This window comes from Danio rerio, chromosome 7 (genome assembly GCF_052040795.2).
Source record: "Danio rerio strain M-AB ecotype USA chromosome 7, GRCz13ab, whole genome shotgun sequence".
NCBI classification, from domain to species: Eukaryota; Metazoa; Chordata; class Actinopteri; order Cypriniformes; family Danionidae; genus Danio; species Danio rerio.
In genome coordinates, this window is record NC_141027.1 from 15,986,544 (window position 1) to 15,998,877 (window position 12,334).

At 33.5% G+C, this 12,334-nt stretch overlaps 1 protein-coding gene and 1 long non-coding RNA gene across 6 annotated transcripts in view; both read right to left on the reverse strand.

Moving 5' to 3' along the window:
- The window catches only part of LOC147843062 (uncharacterized), an 812,539-nt gene that overhangs the window by 342,650 nt on the left and 457,555 nt on the right, over positions 1-12,334 (reverse strand). The window lies entirely within an intron of this gene.
- elp4 (elongator acetyltransferase complex subunit 4) overlaps positions 1-12,334 on the reverse strand; it is a 127,966-nt gene that overhangs the window by 76,447 nt on the left and 39,185 nt on the right. For 2 of the 5 annotated variants that reach the window (NM_001017638.1, XM_087259306.1), the window contains 1 exon segment: positions 1,104-1,292. In NM_001017638.1, the coding sequence (NP_001017638.1) occupies positions 1,104-1,292 (189 nt within the window). 5 annotated transcript variants of the gene reach the window in all.

Here is a 12,334-nt window from a genome sequence, read left to right on the forward strand (position 1 = left end):
CTACTATTTCTGTTATAAATTTTATAAGTATTTTAAACATTTTATAAGTATTCTATGGTATAAATACAGCACAACAACATACAAAAGAGAGTGAACAACTTAGAAAGTCATTTACCTGTTTAATAATGATTTGATTAGCTGTAGTTAGAAGTTATGCTGTTTTTCTCACGCCATCTTGTGGATGAACATTGTCAACCGTCTTTGCTCAAAAATCTTTGCATCTTTGCGATGTCTCTCAGAAATTAAAAATATTTATAACAGGCACTATCCTTATAAATAAACTGCATAGTTGCAATCTAAACAACTACATTCTCGACTAAAAGCCCAAAAAGTACATTATGTTGTAAAACAGCAGCAATATTTGTCAAACTGTAGTGTCCTCTGCTTGTTGCTGTGTGTGGGCGTAGTAATACACAAGGGTGAAGAGGCTGGACAAGTGCTTTTACTGGCATAAGGCTATCAGCTAATCAAATTCAAAAACCAGACAGAACTATTTTTAAGACAGTTTGTCAAATATATTTTATGGAAACCTTGATACATTTATTTCAGGATATATTAATTCTCTATTCAGTAAACATTTACAATCAATTTTGTTCAATTCAATGCACCTACAGTATGCTGAATTTAAGTATTATTTCTGTTCAAAAAAAAGTTTTTGAGTTGTCAGTGTTTTAGTTTATATGCAATTATGCTTGAATGTTTTAAACTGACTTTTTAATTAATTGGATATTATTGTTTTAATTTTAACTTGTCCAGCGACTGCAGGTGGAAATTAGCAATCCTGCTACAACCTGGCACATGCATCTTTCCTCTTTTGAGGTTAATGTAATTTCTGTGCATTGTCCCTGTTAAAATAAATAAATTCATTCATTCATTTATTCATTCATTCATTCATTTATTCAATTATTCATAAATAAATAAATTCATCCATTCATAAATAAATAAATTTATTCATTTAAAAATCTTACAGACCCCAATCTTTTGACACTCAGATAAAATACAAAGTTCAGACATGTTGCACTTCGAGGGCTTTTTCAGCCTTGCGTAGAAAGCTCAGTAAATGTGTATGAGAGCAAACACAGAAGCTGTTAGCTGAATGATACCTGTATGAGGTGTGAGGGTACAGTCATCATGGCCACTGAAAGTGAAGTGCGTAACAGGCCTCTGAGGGCGTAGAGGAAGGTGGAAAGGGCGTGGCAGTGGGCGGAGTTGTCCTTACAGCACACATCATCACCCCACAGCACTGAGCCCAGAGAATGAAGACCCACACGCAGGACATTACGACCTCTCAACTGCAAAAATATGACAAAAAAAGAAAACATAAAAACAGCATGATCTCCGAGATGATCTGGATATGTGCAATTTACGTGAACAAATCTACAACTTTGACATTCAAACATGCATGAATGAAAATCTTGCAGCCATTTAAAGTACACATTAAATCAAAACCAAAACCATTCTTTAAACAGAGATGTACAAAATACTAGAGACCCGGACTTAAGTAATAGTACAAGTGCTTTATCAAAAAAGTGACTTGAGAAGAAGTTGAAGTGCTCTTTAAGCACCATACTTAAGTGTAAGCACTAAAGTATTCAACATTTTTTGCACTTAAGTATTGCAAGTAGTTTATTTCAAAATTTACTAAAGTACTGAAAGTAAAAGTACAAGTATTGTGTAATGTAGTTTTTAAAGACAGCAGTCAAAACACATCATATTGTTTTGTTGATTTTAAATATATTTTTAGGGGCATGTGATTAAGCAGAATAAAAAAAGAAGCATGACTTAGAATACTGTTTTTCTCTCGAGCTTGGACTACAGATCTGACAGATTATAACAGCTTTAATACACACCTTTCAAAGTCGTGTGTCACAAAAACTCTCCATAATCCTCTCAAAATACTATTGAATCCCAATTTCGGATTGTAATTTACCGGTTGTAAACGATGTAAACGGAAGTTCTAAACATTCGTATGGAAGACGCTGGTCGCTTTGGCACCCTCCATGCAGTAGCCAAGAAAAAGGTCTATAATTGTAAGGAGTAGGGGTGTGAATCTGCACTGGTCTCACTGTTTGGTTCAGTTACGATTACCATGCCATCGATTCAGTTCAATTCGATATCTCGGTGCATTGACGATGCTTTCCATGCATAATTATATTTTTTCTTTACAACACATGAATTTTTTGATTAAAATCTACAAATGTACTCATATTCATATACTATTTGTAATACAATTTTGTTCTTTAATACAGCAGTAAGATATATGAACTGTACCTTTAATTTGACCTGCTCAAAGAAAACGCTCTTTCTGAATGTATCAAACAAAACTCCAATACATGCACGGAGGACCGCAAGAGCATTTATAGCAACAAATCTAACGTAAATATTTTCCCGCTTGCTTTTTGAGCGCTGACAAGCGAGGTCATGATTGGTTATTGTCTTCACCTGCTCAACAGAAAGGGCTGCGATCAGCTTTAGAATTAAAGTGCCATTCACTGATGGTGGGAAGAACAGCTGGGGTTACAGTCTGTATGCGCATAATACGCGGTTATCACAGGTAATTCATAAGATACAGTGGAGAAAACTTGCACCTCAGGCACGCTCATGTCTGGATTCACAAGTATTGCTTTAGCAGCCAAAAGGAGAGGAAAAGTTTCCTCACAAACAAGCCATCAGGTCAAATGTCCTAAGTGAGAGAGAGAGAGAGAGAGAGAGAGAGAGAGAGATGAGTTAAATAAAAATATAGGTAAAAATTGAGTTTTACAGCATTTCTCTATATTAGTGAAATAGCGGCTTGTGTTCTGTGCCGCCTTTATTGTAGTAAAAGCGTTATTTACTTGCCCTCGCCTCCTTCGCCATAGTATTCAACTGCAATATCGTGCATAGGAGATAAATGACGTCAGTACATAATAACCGGTAATGATCTATTACTAAACCGATATCAATAATTTTGACACCCCTAGTAACAAGTAACGATGCAGCACATTTAAAAAAAATCTATCGGAGTAAAAGTATTAAACTCATCGAAAATATGTACTGAAGTAAAAGTGGAAGTAGGAGAAAAAAACAATACTCCAGTAAATTACAGATACAGCCTTTAAGTACTTAAGTACAATAGTGAAGTAGTTCTACTTCGCATACTTCTCTGCCTTAAAAATAACTGAGATACAAACCGGAACAACTTGAGAGTATGAGTACAAAAGGCAGAATAAATATTCATATTTGGATAATCAATCGATGTAATCAATCAATTAAAGACCCTCATTAGAACACGATTAGTAGTACCAATTTACATTTATGCTTTGTCCACAATGAGACCAAAGGATGGTGAAAAGCAAACAGAACTGCATCCAAATACTGTGTTGTACACAAGCGTGTGATGACTAGTGTAACCAAGTCAGTAGAGGAGTCCTGTCTGCAGTGAAAAGGCTTTTTGTGTTTTGGAGTGAGGGTCGTGTACCTCTTAAACAGCCCAAATCAATGAATCAATCGTCCCAGCCAAGAGAACTCAACAGTACGGTCAAACCCAACACACTGGTCAAATGTGATTGGATGGCACCCTCCAATCAGAGCGGCTGCCTGTCACGACTACAATGTGGCTGTCAAAAGCTAAGAGCCAAAATGTCTGATTTCAACAAGTGCCAGGAAATTCTTGGCACATTATTTGGCAACATCAGCCAAGCTAAGGGGCCATGGGTGAGAGATGTGAGTGACAGAGGGTTGAAGATTATTTATTAACCACCGAATACAAAAGAGATGATGCTGAACCTTCTCTTTGAAGGGTCAGAGGACGCCTGTTTCAGACAAGATTGGGCTGGATAACTGGTCTTGTTTAGCCTGTGATTAATCTTATTTATTTACTTGAGTAAATGTGTGTGAATCTATATTTATTCAGTATTTAAATTATTAGAGTAATATTATTGACTAATATGAAAATGTTCATCTGATTTATGTACAATGCAGTTTGTAAAGTAATATTTTTCTGTCTTTTAGTAGATATATTATATGAGAGACTTGCTTTGTTCACCAAATAAAGTGAATCTAATTGGATTTGCATTTTAAACATTAAATAAAAGTTTAAAAGATTATATTTTTTATTTCACATATTAAGGTTTTAGTTATGATACTCCCAAAATTATTCCACAGAAATTAGCAGATTTTTACCAAAATTCTCTGCAGAAATAGCAAAAAATGTCTGCCCTACCTATAACTCATTAAGAGAATAAGCTCAACCCTTTTAGATCATGCACCGCAGCGCAAATCGTATTTTTCTGTCCTTAAAATAGCAAAAGTGGATTCGAACACGCCCTTAATGCTTTTGCGCTTTAGACTTTGCGCCTGGATCATCAAAATAGAGCCCAAAATCTCTAAAAACCAGCAACAAAATCTAAATATTTTGATATAAACATGATATATAATTCTATATTACACATACTCCACATAATAAAACTGTAAAAAATAAATGACCAACCTCACAGAAATGCCTCCTTTTATGCAAGATTTTATTTGTCATTTGGAATCAATTACTCCTTACTGTATTACTGCACATGTGTTTATTCAACGGTTATATATGTGAACTGAACAACCTCCCTGTATCTTTGTAATGGAGAAAAAGAGGCTAGATATCTTAAACAAACTAGCTGAAAATAGTGGTGGTGTTGAGCTGCTTGTTCTCCTTCATCCAGTGACAATGAACAGTGAAGTTCACACCAGCAATCAGCAGCATCTGAAGCTAAATAAACCTCATTGTTCCACTGTGTTTCCAAAGCTTGGTGAGGCTGAGGTTTGACTTTTCCTGAATCCTGACTCACAACTTCCTCTTTCCCTTCAGACACACTCCTGCTTTCACTGCATGAGTGTTTGCGCATTTGAGACCGTGCATGCAATTTTAAAAACATAATAATCATATTGTAACCATATTTTCCTTGATAATAAGCATAATAATGGTTTTGAACAAATTATAAAATACATTTTTAATTAAATAAAAGGCGACATGGTGGCTCAGTGGTTAGCACTGTCGCCTCACAGCAAGAAGGTCACTGGTTCGAGTCCCGGCCGGGGCATTTGGCAATTTTGTGTGGAGTTTGCAAGTTCTCCCTCTGTTCGTGTGGGTTTCCTCAGGGTGCTCCAGTTACCCCACAGTCCAAAGACATTTATGTGCGCTATAAGTGAATTGGATTAACTAAATTGGCTGTAGTGTATGTGTCTAAATAAGTGTGTATGAATGTTTCCCAATACTGGGTTGCAGTTGGAAGAGCATTCGCTGTTTAAAACTTATGCTGGATGAGTTGCCGGTTCATTCCGCTGTGGCGACCTCTGATAAATAAAGAGACTGAGCCGAAGGAATGAATGATGAATTAAATAAGAAATAAGTTAAGAGATATAAGAGATATCCATCTTACTTTTTAAATTACAACATTTTAGAATAATAATAAAAAATAATAAATAAATAAAAATAAAAATACTACAATAAAAAATAGCAATGCAGTAAAGTAAATAAGTAAAAATAAAATGTATTAACAAATATATTTTTTCTATAATTGTAAAAAAAAAGTTGTAACTGTAAAATGACAATATAATTATTATATTAAAAATAAACTTTGAACACACCATCACATTTTTATTAACACTGAATTCTTTACTAGAATTATAGTAAGGGTGCTGTATACAAAAAAAATAAAAAATTAAATTAAATTAAAATTAAACAAAATTAAATTAAAAATAAAAACATGTGGGCCACCTTCTTGTTTGTGCAAATAAAAAAAACAGATAAAATAAATAAATAAATAAATATCATATTTTTTACTTGCATTAGATTAAATGAAACAAATACATTAACTACATTATTAAAAATAAAAAATAAAAATAAAATAAACCTTAAACACACAATCACATTTTTATTAACACTGTTTTCTGTATTAGAATTATAGTAAGGGTGCAGTACAAAAAAATGAATTAAATTAAAATAATAAAATAAAATAAAATAAACACTTGGGTGACCTTCTCATTTTTACAAAAAAGATAAAATAAAAAAATAATTAAATAAATATCATATTTTATAATTACATTTAATTAAATAAACAAATAAATAAAATACATTATTTATAAATAAATAAATAAATAAAAATTGAACAAACCTTAAAATTTTTATTAGCACTGTATTCTGTATTACAATAATAGCAAGGGAGCAGTACAAAAAAATTATTAAATTAAATTTTAAAAATTAAATAAACATGTGGTCCTTCTCGTTTGTATAAATAAGATAAAGTAAAAGAAGAAAATTAAACAAATAGAATAAAATATAATCAAAATAAATATGTAAATAAATAATAATTTAAATAGAAATTGTATAAAAATTAAAAATATTTCAAACATGTCTGAAAGATAATAGATAAAAAAATAAAACATGTATAAAATAAAAAATTAAGGTTAAATATAGAAAAACAACTACAAATTAAAAAAAAAAATGTAAACATTCTCGTCAAATAAAAAAAAAAAAAAAAAAGGTTTAAAAAAAAATGTCCATTTCCACAAACTTCATATAGGTCACTACATTCTTAGCTAGAACTGAGTCACTAAAATGACCAACGCTTTAGTCAGTCTCAGTCTCTCACCCTGTTAGCTGTCATTCTGAGCATTCTTGCCTTTGTGCCCGTTTTCTCCACACATTCCTCCACCTCTGCCAACAGAATACCACTGTTTCATGATGCTAGTGCTTCAATCTGCCAATCCAGAAGCCTGAGGTGCCCGTCATGGATTAAAAAAACACTAATTAAAGTTTATTAGAAGCATTTAATGTTGGCTAGATAAGCAAGAAGCTAGCACAACTCATCAAGCTGTTAGCAGGAATTAGTTTGTGGTTAGCATGTTTTCTTTTATGAATTAGCCTGAATTGAATGAATTAACTGTGACCATGCTTCTTGCACGAATTAGCATGCTGCTATCATGTTATATAATAAATAACTCTTTAAAAATAAACAAACATTACAGGAGTAACTTTTAATGTGATTTTTACAGCCTGTTTACACAATCCTGTTTACACAAAGGAGCAACATTAAATAAAAAAATGTCATAATACAAAACATTTGTGTATTTTAATTATATAGCACATTTTAAATATATAGCACATTCTAGTTTAATTATATAATGTAATAAATAACAATTACTATAATGACAAAATGAATGAGTAAATTACTATATCTAAATGTATAATTACATCAAATTTAAAAAGGAAATAAAATAGTTAAACAAACAAACAAAACAATTAAAATAAAATAAAATCCGTCTCGGGCACTTATTCTTTATTAACACTATTTACCACATTAGAATTGTAGTAAGAGATGTACTAAAAAAATAAAATAAAAATGTTGGATTATCTTATTAATAAATGACAATATAATTATTATAATAAATTTAAAAAAATACAAATGAATGCATATACATACATACAGAAATACAGCGGGAGAAAAAGTAAACTCTTCCTGGGAATAATATTTCTAAAGGAGCTGTTGACATGGAAATGAACCAGATTTTGGTTAAAAACCCAAACAACATAAAAATAAAACAAAACAAAAACATCTGATAAATAGGTTATGTGTAATTACAATGACAAAAGGAGAAAGTGCTGAACTTCTGAAATACATTATATAAAAGGCTTTTTTGGTGATGGCAGCTTAAAGACGCCTCCCATATGGAGAATGAAGTCACAAGCATTGCTCAGGTGTCGAGTTTTTCACAGACGTCAACAGTGTCAACATCTTGAGGGTTCTGTGGGTCTTGTCTATCAAATTTGATCTTTCATTTGTACTTTATATTCGATTCAAGTCAGGTGACTGGCTGGGCCATTCTACAGCTTGATTTTCTTTTTCTGAAACCATTTGAGAGATTGTCTTGCTGAAATGTCCACCCTGGTTTCAACTTCATCATCATCCTGCTAATGTAGATGTTGGGTTGATGTAGAGGGTTGATGAAGAACTACTGAGAGATTTTAGCTGCTGTCAGGGCTTTCACTGCCTTTCTACACCTCCCTTTCGTCGTGTGTTCAATACCTTTTCCCTGCGTCATTTTATTTTATTAAGTATAACTTAATTTGTTAACTAATTTGATTTGTTTTCTTTGCATATATAGGGCCCTATCACACACCCCGCGCAATGTGGCGCAAGGCGTGGCGCAATAGTCTTTTGCTAGTTTTAGCTTGGTGCAAGAGTCGTTTTGAGGCGTTGCGCTACGCTGTTTAAATAGCAAATGCATTTGCGCTCATTTGTGCGCCCATAGGCGGTCTGGTCTAAAAAGGAAGGCGTTCTGAGGCGCACTGCTGGCGCGTTGCTATTTTGAGAAACTAAAATAGATTTTTCATTAGACCAAAAGAAACCCGGTCTAATCTCCGATGCAGAGTTGCGCCTCGCTTACGCACTGCTTAATACGCACAAGAGAGCAATAGGCAAATATCTTTACATATGAAAAAATGTAAATATTAAGAATATATATAGGTTATAATAAGAATATATATAGAATATAAATATAAAGGATTAAAATATTACAAAACATATTATTTTCTAGCCTACATAAATATGAAAAAAAAATCACTGCTTTTATGTCTTCTTCATCTCAGGAGGCTTTTTCAGTTCATTCATAACAATTTGCTTTTGTATAACGTTATTATTATTAGCAGTATTATTTATTATATCCATATTTATATTTGTTTTATAAAAACAAGCTTAGATTTGCCCACCTTTTCGACAGTATGGGGCACAGCATGTTTTTTAGGAAAGAACTCAGGTTTTTGAACACACTTTGTTATTGTTGTTCATTTATTCGTTTGCTGGAAATTAGAACTGAATTTAGAAATAGTTTTGAAACTAATATTTGCGCTTAACAAACACAATTAATTATTAATAGACTAATTGATGTCTGTGCATAAAGGTTTCTCTATCCAAAAGCGAAAATGAAAGTAGATCCATTATCTCTCATTCTCACGCAGTAGATGCTCTGTTTAACAGTTTTCTGTAAAAAACTGTTAACTGTTTGCTTGTGAAATGCTCAGTTTTTCCACTTAGACTTACTTTACGTCCTGTAAATAGCGAATGCTCTTATGGCGCGACGCAGCTGGCTCTTAAAGGGAATGGGAGATGAGACTCTAATTGGTTTATTCTGAAAACACACCTATAACTCATTAAGAAAATAAACTCAACCCTTTTAGACCATGTGCCATGGCGCAAAGCAGATTTTCCCGTCCTTAAATTGCAAAAAAATAGCAAAAATGCGTTTGCGCCCTGCGTTTTGCGCTCTGCGCATGGACCGTCAAAATAGAGCCCATAGATTTTTTTGGTTGCTATTAACAACTGGGGCCTTTTTCAGAAAGGAGGTTAGGTGAAAACCCTATTTTAACCCTGAAATGAGAGAAACTCTGGGTTTTCCATTTCAAAATGACAGGCTTGTCAAACTGGAGAAAGCATGGTAAGTCAAGCCTGTTTCTGAAAGAGAGGTAACTTTAACTAAGTCAGTTACTGCATGTGGAACCTAACCTGGTCAGGAGCATGTTTTATTCTCTAAACTCTGAGTTTCTGTCGGTCTCCTCCCTTTTTTAAGACAAAGCGGTATTTCTCACCTTAGACCTTACGTTTCCTCCGACCTATTTAAATGCGCATTTTAGAGATTGAGAAAACGATTGATGGAAACGTCATGATGCACATAACTTTTGAAAATAGGCATAAAAACCTATGCGCATAACTGAGTAGGATGAACTTTTTATTTGATAAGAAAAGATGCGCTTAAACTGTGAAGGAAACACTGAACATATTCCAGTATATGCATTAAAAAAAGGTTTGTTATAAGAGATTATATGATGATGAAAATGTGTGTGAATGGAAAAACCAGCAGGCAGAGCACACTGTAAAACATCTTAAATGTTGTTTTGGTCATTCTACGCCTTAACTGTTTTAGTATTAATGTATATTATTAATTACCTCCAAATTGTCTGGAGCATGTCAAGAGCGTCTGTTCTCCATGTCTCATGGCTATAAACGACTCCACGCGTTCATTGCGTTTCAACATTGTCTTGGCACAAGTTCCTTTTTTCAAATAATGAAAAGATTGACGCAGCTTCTTCTACCTCAGTAAATTCTGTTTTTACTGTTGATATTTGGTGCCAGATAATCAGAAAGTGATGCTTTTGTTCTGTTTGATCTGACCTTTGACAATCGACATACACTGAAACTAGATTAAAGGGAATATTACTTGTTCTAAAAACTATTGTTTAGTACTGCTACATTCTAAATGTCATATCAACCTCTATCACTTGATCAATAAATAAAAGTGATTTGATTTGAATAATAGAGGCAGACACACAAGTGCACTTTTAAATCTGTTAAAACTGATAAACGTGTATCAAAGTGGGAAAGTGTGTAAAAATATTATAAACGTCACACATAACATTACTTTATTATACTTAAATATTTAAGATGTAAAATTATGCATTAACTTAAGCAGCTATGTTTTCCTACGCTAACTGTCTCTGTTTTTCAGATGTTGCCATAATGACATGTAATATCTGCGCTCCATTGATAAGGCCTTTTTATAGTTATAAGCGCGCTTAACTCTGAGTTGGTCTACCTTAAAGTTGATTGACCTAACTCAGATCAGCTGTTCTGAAACTGAAAACTCTTGAGTTTTTTTTTATCTCTCATTAAGTCAACTCAGAGTTCAAGTTTAAACTCAGAGTTGGTTGAACCTCCTTACTGAAACAGGGCCCTGATGAAAGTTTCAAGTCAACAGCACCTTTAGAAATATGTTTTCTGACAAAAATTGTGACGCATTCAATACTTACTTTCCCCACTGTTTATGAATTTAGAATTACATCAAATTTAAAAAAAGAAAATGTTAAAACAAAGAGGAAAAAAAGTTAAACAAATAAAAAAACACACCTTCTAATTCTTTAGTAACACTATTTACTGCACTAGAACTGTAGTAAGTTATGAAAACTAAAATAAAAAAGAAACAAAAAACTATTCTCATCTAAATAATTTGTTAACATAAAAAAACAAAACAAAACAAAATAAAATAAAATAAATGTTAAGACCATCTTATTCTTCATTGAAAAGTGCTGAAAATAAAACAACAACAGAAATCTAAACAACAAAACCAAATGAAATTGCACAAAGCAGACAGAGTTTGGTCTGGAGATCATCTCTGGAGCTCGCCACATGACAGAAGCCACATTAGAGCCACATAAAGTTGGAAACTGATTAAAAATAGCGAGTGTATCCTCAGGCGGCATGGCAGACGCAGTAATGCTGAGGTGGAAGTCAAGACACAGTCTATCAGGGGGCCATTTCTGAGAGGGGCCCCCAGAGGGACCCGCCTTCCCTGCTTCTCAGTAGGAGCTAATGAATATGAACAGACAGAGGGCATATTGCCCAGTGTCTGTCTTGGCCTGTTTACCACAAAAACTAATAGGACTCAGCTTTAAAGAAGACGAGCCCAAGGGAAGCCAATCTCCCTCCTGAGAGCGATTCAAGCACAACACCGACAAACTGACAACTGAGGAGAGGAAAAAGGTGGAGTGGAAAAGAAGATACACTGCTTTTATTTTTGAAGTCCTTTTCCTACTTTGTGTTCATCACAAGCTATGAAAGCCACATTGCAGTAGGGAGCGAGTCAATAAACAAAACAAGCAACAATTAGCCAATCAATGAAAGACAAATTAAGAGTCTTGTAAAACACTGCCTTCAGCAAAACGTGCTCATTGTTCCAGGGGTGCGAGTGATGGAGAGTGTTGAAACTGAGCATTTCATTACAGACTCAGCTTAAAGGGCAGTTACATGACGGTTAAGAACAACTTGAGTGTGTCTAAAATTTTGCAGTTCATTTTTGCACATTCAAAAAAATGTTTTAATGGTAAATGAGCTAAAATACAATTCTTACATTTTTAGGGGACAACTAAAACCAATAATGCCGAGTTCAGACTGCATGATTATAGCTCTGATTTTGACTCGTCGATAGATTTTGTGAAAATCGGCAACAAATGCCTAAAATCACAGGCAAATTGGTGCTCGTGCACACAGGGATGACAATCATACAGTATGGACTATAAAGGATGCGATATGAGAGAATCGTTGATGAGTTTAAACAAGAAGCAAAAGTCATTCCTCTGAGTGCAGGGCCTAAAACGGATGCTTAGTACCAAATTAAGCTGTATCAAATTTTCTTTTTGCAATTAATTGTTGAAAAGCTAATATTCAGTCCAGTCCTACATAAAATTTTTACTTTTTAAGTTTTGTCAGTGCCTAAATTGTAATAAGTTGTACTAGTTCAGCCATGTATGACTTTTTAAAATAAG